Source organism: Peromyscus californicus, unplaced genomic scaffold (genome assembly GCF_007827085.1).
Source record: "Peromyscus californicus insignis strain IS unplaced genomic scaffold, ASM782708v3 Scaffold_16__1_contigs__length_79575227, whole genome shotgun sequence".
NCBI classification, from domain to species: domain Eukaryota; kingdom Metazoa; phylum Chordata; class Mammalia; order Rodentia; family Cricetidae; genus Peromyscus; species Peromyscus californicus.
The window spans coordinates 13,522,271-13,535,800 of NW_026294458.1; the positions used below are offsets into that span (position 1 = coordinate 13,522,271).

The 13,530-nt window shown below is 49.7% G+C and overlaps 1 protein-coding gene across 1 annotated transcript in view; it reads right to left on the reverse strand.

Moving 5' to 3' along the window:
* Pdia5 (protein disulfide isomerase family A member 5) overlaps positions 1-13,530 on the reverse strand; it is a 94,521-nt gene that overhangs the window by 31,458 nt on the left and 49,533 nt on the right. The window contains exons 8-10 of the mRNA XM_052740438.1: positions 13,051-13,118; positions 4,921-5,012; positions 4,761-4,832 (exon numbers count right to left, since the gene is read on the reverse strand). Of these exons, the coding sequence (XP_052596398.1) occupies positions 4,761-4,832; positions 4,921-5,012; positions 13,051-13,118 (232 nt within the window). The remainder of the gene's footprint in view (positions 1-4,760; positions 4,833-4,920; positions 5,013-13,050; positions 13,119-13,530) is intronic.

Below are 13,530 nucleotides of genomic sequence, written 5' to 3' on the forward strand. Positions count from 1 at the left end.
AGTATTAAGAACGACCCTGAGAAGCTTCCTGTTTAGAGACTACCCTAAACCCACGGGGCGGTTCTGTTCGTTGGTTCTGAATGTATAATTCCACCGAAATGAAAACAACAGGAAAGACAAAGTAGGGAAAAGAAATCAGCACAATTTCAGGAACTAAAAATAAAATAAAATAAAAAAAATACCTCGGCTACAGGAGCTGCACCCTTGAAGTGGGGCTGCAGCTGGGCTGAAAACAGGGGCGTCACTGCAACCCATCCCGAGGAGCACCCATGCCACAGACAACTGGGGGATTACTTTCAAGAGAGCACTGCAGAAGGGGCACATTTGTAGAATGTGCTGGAAAAGGAGCAAGCAGAAGGCTGTGCACAGAGCCCTGAGCAGCGCTTTTCGCAGTCTGCCTCCCCGGGCAGCTGGCGCTCTGCAGCCTGGGGCTCCCTCCATCCTTCCTACCAACAGACAGCAGGCAACTAATGCAAGTTCACTGAGTAATGAGTGAAGAGACCTGGCTAAAGGAGACAGAGGCAAGCAACTGTCTGTGAGTTCCAGGCCAACCTGGTTGATTACATAGTGAGACCCTGTCTCAAAAAAATCAGAATAAACAAGTGAAAATTTAAAATGGTATTTCAGACTGCTCGGAGAAGAGAAACCATAGTTTATTTTCTGTCTATCTGAGGAGAACTAATGCCAACCAGTAGAGGCTCCAGAGAGGATACCTGAGCACTGGGTAAGTCTATCCTCAGCAGACAACAGAACGGGGGATGAACGCACCTGGACCTTTGATCATACCTTTGACCGAAGGAGGCCAGGTAAGCAACTTCAACTTAAACTATCTGCCGGACAACTGATGGGAGCAGATGCAGAGACACACAGCCAAACATTAGGCAGAGCTCAGGGATCCCCACAGAAGAGGGGGAGGAAGGACTGTAGGAGCCAAAGGGGTTGAGGACGCCACAAGAAAATGCACAGAATCAACTAACCTGGGCTCATAGGCCTGGGGCTATGGGATCACAGAGACTGAACCGACAACCAGGGAGCCTGTATGGGTCTACCTAGGTCCTCTGCACATACGATTGTGCAGCTTGGTGTTCTTGAGGGACTCCTCACAGTGGGAGTAGGGGGGTCCTGACTCCTTTGTCTTCCCTTGGGACCCTTCCCTCCTACTGTGTTGCCTTGTCCAGTCTTAATACAAGAGGAGGTACCTGGTCTTATTGCAACCTGATACGCCATGCTTGGTTGATATTCCTGGGAGACCTGCCCTTTTCTGAAACAGAGGATGAAGTGAATCTGGGGGAGAGGGGAATTGGGAGGGAGGGACTGGGAGGAGAGAAGGAAAGGAAAAATGGTTGGGATGTAATGTGAGAGAAGAATTAAAAGTATATATTTATCTGCTTGACAATGGATTACTCACTGGCCTCTTTACAGCTACTTCTCAGGCTCTCCCAGACAGACAATGGGCAGGAGATGCCCTGTAAATGTACAAAGGACTAACCAGACGTTCCTAGATAATCATGTATAACTTGAACTCAAAAAGAGGTAAAGGGCTGGGGTGATAGTTCAGTGGATAAAAGTCCTTAGTATGCAAGTATGGATACCTGGGTTCCAGTCCCTAGGGACCATATAAAAAGCCAGGCACGGTCTCCTGTATCTAACCCCAGTGTGGTGGGAGGCGGACACAGGAGGATCACTGGGGCGTGCTAGCTGCCAGCCTAGCTCTAGACTGTGGAGAGACCCTGCTGCAAGGGAATACAGCAGAGAGTGATAACAGGGCAAGACACTCAACATCTCCCCTGCATGGGCACATGCCCACGCGTACCTCCACACTCAGGTGCACACGGACCACACACATACACTACACTCTTACAGCAAAAACAGTGAGGTAGAGGACACCGGGGGGATTGCTGGGGCGTGCTTACTGACTCCTCAGTACTCTGGCTACTTTCGTGTGCTCTGAAGGCTAGACGGGAATATCTGTCCTGGGCAACCTAGTCCTGGAAAGGCCACCCATAAGCTCATCTCAGGGAGATATGTGAGTCACAGACAGAGAACAGCAGCTTGGAGCAGTGGAGGGCAAGAGTACTCGTGTCTGTTAATTCAGTTTACCTCTGGTTGAGAGACACAGGCAGAGGTGCGCGGCTAGGCCAAAATGGACTGCTGCTTACGTAACCCTCTACTTGCCGCCACCCCAACTCAGCAGAGGTGACGAGGTCCCTAGAACCACGAGGGCATGCAGCTACTGTGTCGCTGGTCCACTCCAGAGCCCTTGTGCCCCCAGCTGCCAGGACTGGTTCTAGGGAGCGCAGGTTCTCTCTGAGGCTTTATACATCACTGGGGGAAACAGCCAGGATGGATGCTCCCCAGTCTTTCCACACTTGGTTAGACAGAGACCCTGGAGATCAGCTCATGGCCAGGGCAGTGCTGAGGTGAGGTCCTCTACTGTCCACTACGATTGAAGGAACCAGTAAAGACTTAAAAGGAACCAGACAAGGAGAAACCACACATGGAGCTGGGTACACACGGTGGAAAATCTGCAAGGAAATCCACCCAAATAGCTCTAGGTAAGAGGGTACAGAAGTGCTTTATCCTCATACTTTAAAAGGTTTTCTACAAGAAACATCTTACTTGAAAGTCCATAAACTCAGAAAAATACTTAAAATTTTAAGGTCGTTGACAACACGGTGACATGGGCTAACTCTTGCGGTGGCATGAAGTCAGGCAGCTAGCTCCCTGGACATCCCGTAAGAGGTGACCTATCTCTTTTTATTTTGATAGGGAGGAGCACAGCAGTGTGCCTCAACCCTGAGTGCTCACATCTGCCTAGAGTGTGTGGCTGCATGGAGCCCCAAGTTTTCCTTCCCAGCTCCTCTCTCATCTTGGAGACTACAGATGTACTAGGCTGACGGCAGGGGTTCCCTCTGACTCCGAGGAAAAGATGAGAAAAGAGGTGGGAAGGCATGGCCAGGACAGTGCTCCATGGCGGGCAGCCCTGGGCTGCAGCAGGTCAGGTCAGCGGGGAGTGGGAGGTGGGTGCAGAGAGGCTGGAGGGCAGGTGGTCGGCTCCGGTGGAGAGACAGCAACCTGTCACAAGTCTCCACCAAGCCAACCTCATATCGACAAACAGCTGGCCGCCCTGATCGCATCCCCCCAGCCCCATCCCCCACCCCAGACAAAACCTTATCCTTCTAGAAAGAGATGAGGGTGTTTTTGAAATGAGAAAAGGTTAGGGGAGGGGAGGGAAGCAGGCAGATTTTATGCTCTGGTGACAAATGAGATTGCTATTTGTTGAACCCTTTTCCCAAAGCGGGCCGAGCTATGTCAGGCTGGAAGAGAGTACACTCTTATTATCAAATGGAAAATTATCAAAAGGAAAGTGAAGGCCCAGGTTAAGACAACGAACACATAGTAATGGGCAACAGCCTTCCCAGGCAGGGGCTGGAAATGAGGTAGCCGATGGGGACAGAGATGCGAAAATGCTTCCAAAAAAAAAATACACGTCTCTGTGCAAACACCGGTGGACCGGTGTTTCGTCTCCCGGGCCCCTGGGAGTTCAGCGTGTTCCTCAGAGTTTTGGTTTCTTAATACAAAATCCATTCTTATCACAATTTCTGAAAAACCGATTCTCGAACCTCTATATCTTTAACCCTGGGGTCTGCACTCGGGGTCCCTAAAGTAAAGATGCCAATATATATTAATGAGCTGGCGACTGGGGACGGGGAAGGCTGAGGGCCTATGCCGAACTCTGAGTGGGATTCCAGGGGGCCTCCTGGGGCGCGAGGTCAGTGGTCTAGCTACCTATCATCAGTCCTGTAGACTCGGGCATGTTGCTCTCTCTCTCTGCCTACGTTAACTCGACCATGAAACAAGGATAAAAGAAACTCTATCAGGTGCTTACAGTGGTGCCAGCCACAAAGCAGAACCCCCAAACAGTAGCTGCTATTTCTACACGTACGCACAAATGACCACGCCATGGGAGAGCAGGGTGAGCACTGGGGAAGGGGTGGCCCGGGGGCTCCAGGAGAGCACTGAGCTCCGTGAGGGCTCTGGCGAGGTTAGGCTAAGCTTGGGAGGAGTGGAATGTTCAGTGGGATGATGACAAGACATGGCAGCTGGCCGGGCTCGTGGTGGCTAAGATGAGGGGATGGGGCCGGCAGAACTGTGGGATTGATGTCCAGAGATCTAATCATATTATAAAGCGAGGATTGAAGGTTGCCATGAAGCAGGTGTGTGTGTGTGTGTGTGTGTGTGTGTGTGAGGTCCAAGGCATTAGAATGTTCCAGAATAGCTTCACAGCATCTAATAGAGTTGTTTTTTAAATAAGCACTCAAGTGACAGTCCTATTTTCAGAGAGAGACCTCCATGGAACTGTCTCAAACATGACATCCTAGGTGAGAAGTACTTCTATCCATCACAGTCCGATGTGTGTGGGGGGAAGGAGGGAGGCTTAAATTTGAATGAGAAGATTCCAGAAAACCCTTGACTACGCCAAGAGAGTCGACAGGTTACATAGCCCCTCCCCAGCTCCACGCCATGAAGAAAGAGAGGGAAGAGCGGATTCTAGACAGGTCCCGCCACCACAGCTCAGCAAACATAGTTCCTGCACCCCCTATTACAGATCCACACAGGGGAACCAGCCACACAGGCAGTGTGACAGTCTTTTCCTTTCCTTGACCTCTTCTCCAGCACAGCCCTGTGAGCGAGGGGCTGCCCTTAGCACAGCAGACGCCCCCAACCCCTGATGAACCAAACACAATTGCAGGACTTACTTCTTCAGCCACTCCACGATGTCCTCAGCAGTGGACCCATAGTTCTCATACTGGAACAGAAACCTCCCTTTCCTGTGAAAGGGAGAGACAGAGTGGTTCAGCCAGGGACACCAATACCACCAGGGGGCAGCACACCCCAGAAGGGAATCAGGAGACTTACTCGAAATAGCAGATGGTAGGGTAGCCACGCACGTTGTACTCTTCCTTGACGTTTTCAAACTCTGAGGGGTAGACGTTCATCCCAGCCAGCACCTGAAAGAACGGAGAAGAGACTGGTCTACTACCTGCACCCACCCACGCATGGCCTGGCCAGGTGTCTCACTAGAAGATACTTGGGACAAAGCCTTGCAAAATAGTGTGCAACCAGGGTAATAGGGTTGTCTGAATGACCCACCCCCCCAATGGAGAGCTTTGGAAAAGCCAGGCATCTGAGCTCCAGGGCTGCCCTCCAGATAACTGCTTCACAAGAAGGTCCATTTGGAACAAAAATAGTTCTGAGGGCCAAGTTCAAGAGGGCCTGGATCAAGGCCACAGCCACCTAAGCACACAAGGTGCCTTTTTCTCTGTTCACGTTCAAGTAGGGCCAGTCTTTCTAAGTTGTGGAAACAGAAGCTTTTCGACACACTGAGCCTCTGCGTAAGGGCCTTGGACATGTCATGTCCTGTCCTCAGGCTACTCACCTAGGTTTGATATGGTAGCCTCACACTCCATTTCTCACATGTGGCTAAGGAGACTATGATTCTCACAGTACATGAGAGACGAGGTGTTATTTTAAGACGTGTTACTTTTGTTTATGTTGCATTTGTTTAACTCTGTGAAGCTGTGCTACTGTGCCTGTCTAGAACACCTGATGCTCTAATAAGAACTGAATGGCCAATAGTGAGGCAGGAGGAAGGATGGGCGGGGCTGGCAGGCAGAGAGACTACATAGAAGGAGAAATCTGGGAGAGGAGAGAAGTAGCCAGAGAGGACAACGCAGGGGGCCAGCCACCCGGCTACACAGCAAGCCACAGAGTAAGAGTGAAAGTAAAATACACAGAAGTAAGAAAAGGAAAAAGCCCAGAGGCAAAAAGTAGACAGGATAATATAAGTTAAGGAAAGCTGGCAAGCAACAAGCCAAGCTAAGGCCGGATGTTTATAATTAAGAATGAGCCTCCATGTGTGATTTATTTGGGAGCTGGGTGGCAGTCCCCCAAAAGAGCAAAAGCCAACAAGAACAGAGGTGTCCACAGGCCCTCTCTTTCTTCCTGCTGGTGCCCCTCACACTCAGCCTGGTTTGACTATAATTATAAAAGTCTGACAGCGTTCTGGTTCTAGGGTCTCCATGGTCCACGCCCATGAATTGGAAAAGTGAGTAGCTGTGTCTCTGCTATGTGGCTAACTACTAACCACCACCCAGAATGCGGTGTCTCCTGACATGGGCCCTTCCTACGGCGGGACCTTCTCCCATGGGGCTGCATTAGGTGCTACAACTTCGAGTCTGTTCTCGTGAGAGAATGTTGTTGAATGGCCAGCACAGGAAGGCTCCTCACAGAGCAGAGAAACACAGAAGTAAAGGGGAGAACATAGACGGCAACACAGGAAACACTACGGAGTCTAACGGAGATGGACACAGAGAAAGAGAATAAGGAACACAGTGAACACAGTGGGCAACGAACTTGACCTATGAGCGGTGTGGCCTTTGGAAAGCCACCCTCCCTGAGGCTCCTTGTTTGGAAGGTGTAGGTGATGTGACTATTGCAGGCCCCTTAAGAGGACAGAATGGGACAACCTAGGTCAAAGATTTTAAGCCCCAAACTGGTGCTCTGTGACCTCAAGGTCCTTCTTTCCTACCAGCCTTGACGCGTTGCCTGGGCCTGCAGCCCCTGCAGCCCAGAAACGTCTTTCAAATTGTTTTAAACACCTACCAGAGTGCCTGGCATGCAGCCGACACATAACATGTGCTTGCTAAATCAACAGGGTTCCCCTGTCCCATTTGGGGGTGTTGCGAAGAATACAGGAGAAGAAGTCTGAAATAGAACCGCCTGGAAGCCCTGGAGCCCTCTGAAAGCCGCTCTGCTCATTCCCCAGAGTGGTTCAGTCTGTCCCAGTAACGTTTGTCTACGTTAAGGTTCTCTTTTCCTGTCTAATTGATCTCCCTCACGTCAGTGCACACTTGCCACAAGATTAATCACACACATCCCCTTCTTTTTTCCATCACAGCGCTTCTCCACACCAACTTCACAATCCTACTGAACACAGGCGGAAATCCAACTCCGTACTCAGCCCATATGGTCCCTGTCTCAGCTTTGAATCCTTCCTTCTTACAAATCTCTTAATTGTACACCTGCTAGGGTCTAGATTTTTTTTTCTTTCTTCTTTTTTAAGGAGACAGTCTAAGATTTCCGCACTGGAAGGAAATTGGCCTGTCTGTTTCAAACTGTGCATCATGTCCTCCTCCTCCTCCTCCTCCTCCTCCTCCTCCTCCTCCTCCTCTCCATCACCACCAGTGGCACATGCACTGTTAGCCGTCCAAACTCCCCACCTAGCAGATTCATTTCCATTGACAAGACTCAACTCCCTGTCTTGTAGTTCAGTTTCCTCGTCAGCAGCAACTCGTGTGCTCTGATGATTAAAGGACAAGACACGGAAAATCTGTTTCAACTCAAGATGAATCAGGTATTTTTGTTAATACTACAAAGTTTAATAATCTGCTCACATTTCCAGAGCACATGTTGTCTTTGCTTCTGGACCCTCACTTTGGGCATTCTGGTCCCCCTTCTGAAGATGCCTACTCCCTACCACTAAAGACTCATTCATCCACTTAGGCAAAAAACCAATCTCATCTCCAGAGTAGCCTTTTCAAAACACCTATACTTGGGTGTCTTATCTCAAGATTCTGTAGCACTTCTGGGCCATTTGGGGGACGATGCCTAGTTAATGAGAAGTATGGGGTATGTGTGTCTGTAGTGTGTGTGTGTGTGTGTGTGTGTGTGTGTGTGTGTGTGTGTGTGTGTGTGTGAGGGCTTTTTTTTTTTTTTGAGACAGGGTTTCACAGTGTAGCTCTGGCTATCCTGCAACTATGTAGACCAGGCTGGCCTTGAACTCAGAGATTCTCCTGCCTCTGCCTCCCCAGGCCTGGGATTAAAGGCATGTGCCCTTACACCCAGTGAGATGTGTATTTTTTGAGCAACATGTAGAAACATATGCCCAACAGGCACTTCTTCACACTAACCTTGGCAGGAACAATCATGAATGCCGCACAGCGGGAAGAGTTCATAAGCTACTGCTCTAAGTAGGGTCAGATTGCCAAGTCATTTCAGGAAGGGAAATGAAGCAAGGTTTACAGCAGGATGAGCAACCCCCACCCCCACCCCCACTCCCCAAAAATGGAGAGTGTGTCTACCTCGCTGGACTGTGGAACACACAGACTTGGAAGAGAGAAGGCTATAAGCAAGTTAGTCAAAGTCACTTTGGAAAAGAGTTTAGTTGTCGATGCATTTGGGACCCCATTCAGGTGTGGTGAGATCAAAGAGAACATTACTACTCAGCTGCAGTTCTTTGAAATAGAGTCATTCCCCAGTATCCACTGGAGTTGGGAAAAATACCAGGATATGGAAATCCTGAGATTCTCATCTCCTCTATGAAATGGAGTAGCATTTGCATATACCCTACAGAGACTCTCTCATATGCTCCAAATTATCTCACATTTTTCCCAAACAGAAGACAATGTAGATGCTAAATAGTTATGATAGTTATGACTTAAGGGATAAACTCAGTCTGTACATGCTCAATATAGAAGCCGTTCCCTTAAATATCTTATACCCACTGTTGGCTGAATTCAAAGATGCAGAGCTCTAGGATATACAGGGTGAATGCATAGGACAGGGCAGGTTGTCAAGTTAGAGCTGTACATCAGGGGGCCAGTGAGTAGACTCCAACAAACACCTATGTGGCCAAGCAGGGCCTGGTCCAAGATGGCGGATGCAGACAAGATGGCGGACGTAGACAAGATGGCAGATGCAGACAAGACGGTGGATATGAGAAGAGGTGTTTGCCAAAGTGCAGGACACACCACTGAGGAGCCAGGCAGCTCAGTTAGGGGCCTAAAAGAAGGCTACTGGTGGAGGGAACCATCCATCAGGTGGAGGGAAGCTGTTTTATTTTAAACACTGCATTTAGTAGGAGGAGGAAATCTAGACAGTAATGTCTAAGCTATCAGATACGTGGTACTGGAGCTTAGGAAATGAGCTTGGGCAGAAGCAAGGGCACAGAGAAGATCATGAGGGGACCGACTATGGCAAGACAAAGAAAGCACCGTGCCGAGCATGTTCTGCACTACAGAGAGAAGGCAGCCTTTGGAGGCACCTTCTCCTAGTGAACCTGACGAATGGACTCAGGGTAGTTAGGAGGAAGTGGAGGTCGTTCGCACCTACGAAGTGTGCCATAGCTTACACACTTACTCCTCGCAACCCAGTGGGCCAGCCTCATCATCCCCACTTCAGAGCTAGCAATGGAGGATCCAAGGCTCAGCACCTCACTCAAGAACTCCCACCTAGCTGGCAGTGAGTGAGAGCCAGCACCAAGCCTGGCCTTTCCAAGTCTGTTACCGGGACAGAAGCACTTCAGTTTTACGTCCACTCCAGCCAATCGTGGTCGAGGCTAACGAGAGCCTGGCGATGCACAAAGGCCCAGTGTGGATAAGGGCAAGGCTGGGAAGGGTGCACATGGAGGCGTAGCTCTTTCTAATGCTGCTGACCCAGGGAGCAGCTTGGCTGGGGATGAGGATGCCCATTAGCAAGCAGCAGTGAGGACAGATGCCCCTGACTCACCACGGGTCAATGTCAGTGCCAAAAGGAGCAGATTTGAGTTTGGAAAATGGCAAAGGCCGCAAATCCCTGACCTGGCCTGACTTCCTGTATGACATCATCAGGTTGGACACCTCCCAAGCTCTGGAGCAGAAGACAACTTCTGACCCAGACAAAAAAAAGGCTCAAAGATGGCAGCGATGAAGAGGAGGCTGGATGCTCTAGGCCAGTTGGATTTTAGCAGTGGGGAGGGCAAGCTTCTGATGATTCCTGGGGAAAGGAGTCGATGTCAGCCCTGCTGTGCTCTGTGTTCAAAAGCAGAAAGCAACCAACACCTCTGGGTTGCCCAGTCCTCCTGTCCTGTCCCTGGTTTCTGGGAAGGCACCACTATACACTGAGTCCCAGCCCAGAAACCAGGGCTCCTCCCCCACCTCCTTTAAGAAGCTAGGGAAAGGACAGAACATTACAAAAGCCGCTTTTCTAAGAAACTAAATTGGAAATGGAAGAAAACAAACCTCAAGCAAGGAAATGGGAGTTTACACAACACAGATGCCCTGGGCAGAGGCCATTCACACTTGGCCTTCACAGTGCTGTTTAATTCAAGGGCAAGCTTCCTAGATTTTCTATACTGTCACTGGTGGAACCAGAATGGGCAACTTCTAGATCTCTAGATTGGGCCCAGAAAGGAAGAGCAAGTCCCCTGAACACAAGTAAGCTTCAGGGCTAACTTTATGAAACATTCCGGTATAAGTCCTTGGCCAAGGGAAGACTCCCTCTCCTACAAGCCTCCTTTCCAATATGTATCTGACCTTGATAACTAATACTCTGGATTCCTTTAGGAGGAGGGAATATCATTCTAGATAAACACAGCCTAAAATAAAACAAACCCAGGAGTGATACACTCTAAGCTCCTCATTTGTCACTATGGACTGGGTATCTTCTATGTCCATGCTGAAGAAACACCTTGGACTTCAATGCAGCACCTGCTCCCAGGAAGGCCACAGATCATAAATGCATTAAAGAGTAAAGGGAATGGCACAAAAGCTAAGGTGGGTGGACCTGTGTGCAGGGCACAGAGAAGTCCTCTGGAAGTGTGGCAAGACTGAGGATACTGAGGTGGACAGTGTGGCAATGGCTGAGAATGGTCCAGAAAGTGTATGTGGCTGGGGCTGGCAGGGGTAATTCATATCCTGATTTGAGGTTTGAGTTATTCGACAGTTCCACAGAGTTTGGAAGTCAAGATGAGCAGTTCGAAATGTACACAGGCACAGGCAAGGAGAACATGGTGGGTAATTAAGTCTTTTCTCCAGGCTAAATAATCTTAAAATATGGTATCTTTTGAGGCCCCCAAAATGAGCAGTGAAATTTCCCCAGAGTGATGTATATGTACCTCAAGGCCAAACGTCTTCAGGCAAACTACTAAAAATTCACCAGTGAGAAGCAAGCAGGACCCTGGTGCTGCCCCAGAATGAGGTCAGCAGAGAACACACTGGTTCCTGTAAGCCAGCCTTGCAGCTGGAGGGCGGGCAATCCCCAGTCTACATGATGCTGCTTCTGTTGACTTTGAACTAATCCCCACTTAATTTGATCCATAAAGATTGTGATGCTGTTTCAAGACTTCAGTTCTCCCACAGTGGGACGTGGGCCAGACTCAGAGATGGCTCCTCTGATAGCCTTCTGTGAGTGGTGTATGGATTTTTCCACACTCCTAAAAGCAGCAGATGCTTTTCTGTTGCCACCGAAAATGCTTCTGCTACTTATGGGCAAGTGCAGAAATGGACAAACACACTAGAAAAGCAGTCAAAGCAGGAACTCCAGGAGACATCTGCTCACCCACGTTCACAGCCTCTTTCGTAACAGCCAAGAGCTAGAAGCAACTCAAATGTCCAAGGAGATAAATAGATAAGTGATAGGTGTGTGTGTACATGTGTGCATATTATACAGCTTTAAAAGAAAAAAAGGAAATTGTGTCACACGCTACAACATGGGTGGACATACGGGACAACATGCTAAGCAAAATAAGCCAGTTAACAAATGACAAATACTGTATGAGTCCACTTTAATGAGGGAATCTAACCTCGAAATCATGGAAACAGGAAACAGGAAGGTATATATCAAGGCTAGGGGTGGGGAGCAAAGGGGAAATTCATGCTGAGCGAGCACCAAGTTTCAGTTTTATAAGATGAAAACAACCTGCAGATCTATTTCACAACAACATAAACATACTGACATCTGTACATTTATATGTAGCTGAGGCGGTCAGCATAACAAGTGTGCTCCTAACTCAGTCTAGGGAAGGGAGAGATCCACAGTAAAGAAGACTACTCTTGACAGGGCAGAGGGCAGGCGGGCAGCAGGCAGCCCTCCGTGGTGGACCTCAGGTCAGCAGATGGCAGATGGACAGGAGGCAGTCCTCTGCGGTGGCCCTCAGCCCAGTTCCTCCTCCCTGAATGTCCACCTCAGTACCGTGCTATACCATGCTGCTTGTTGTGGCTTCTCTAAATGGCTGCTCCCTGATGGTTTCTCTTCCTTGTTGTCTCCTAAAAGTAGGCTTCCCTGGGACCCGCTGGCCTCCTCTCGACCTCCCTATGTTTCTCCTTCCTTCTTGTGGGAATTGTCTACAGCCTTGGATCTGCAGCTCTCCTGTCTGGGCATGGTTGCCTCTTTCTGCTCTGCTCCCCACCTCCCCACCCCCTAACACAGAGCCCCCAAACCCGAGGTAGGTATGGTTTTGGTGAGCCTGCTCTGAGTTTCCGGTGTACCCCTAGTACCACCAACCTCCTTCCTTGGCAACTGGACCTCCTTCCCTCCCAGCAACTGCTACATCCACTTTGGACCCTGTGACTGTCTGAAGAGTAATGGCCCCCATGGACTCATGTTTGAATGCTTGGCTCCAGAGGGAGTAGCACAATTAGGAGGTGTGGCCTTGTTGGAGTAGGTGCGGCCTTGTTGGAGGAAGTGTGTCACTGTGGGGGTGGGCTTTGAGGTCTCATATATGCTCAAGCACATATGTGGCACACAGTCTTCTGCTACCTGCTGATCAAGATGTACAACTCTCAGCTCCTTCTCCAGCACCACATCTACCTGCGTGCCGCCATGCTTCTCTCTATGATGATAACGGACTAAACCTCTAAAACTGTAACTCAGCACTAATTAAATGTTTTCCTTTATAAGAGTTGCCATGGGCATGATGTCTCCTCATAACAATAAAAATCCTAGCTAAGACAGACCCCAATACCCAAAGCACTAGCCTTCAGACGCTCTGCCTTAGCTCCCTGGCCCTGGTTTGCTGTCTCCTCACCATGCCATCACTGACTGGCCTTTGACAGGTACCAACCTGCCCTGCAAACACTGCAGTTAGTTCTCCACCTTCAGAGAACAGGACTCGGAAGCAACCTGGGCAGCGAGGACCGGGAGCCTCACAGTTCAGAACCTGCCCTCTTCACCCAATCCTGGCCCCCAGTCAGAACCACCAGCTCTGCTGGCCCCAAGTGCCTTACTTACAACGTGGCCTCGCACTTGGGTGGCAGCCTTCTGGAAATGTGGCATGATCCGCTTGCACACGCTGCACCCTGTTAAGGAAAACCAAACCCAGTTATAGTGATGATAGACCCTGAGCTCCCCTCCGAGCCCCTACAGCCAGCAGCCACCCACAAACATCCACACCATCCCCACATACTTTGGGAAGCTCAGGGCTGACTTGGGCCCTGTGGAACCCAAAAGGGATAGGCCACCAAAGAATTTACAGGCACAAAACAAGATGGAGCCCCCAGTTCCTCCATGGATCTCAGACGGGATAAGCAAAGGTACCAAAGAGAGAGCAAAGCCCACAATGTTCCAGCGTGGCTGGCCTGCTCCACAGCAACGTGGGGAGCCAGGACAGATGTCGAGAGCAGCCTCCTGCACGCACAGCTAAAAGCTGCCCTCCTTACCCAGTCAGGGATGGCAAATGAACCAGAGTCAAATGCCACTAGAAGGGAGAAT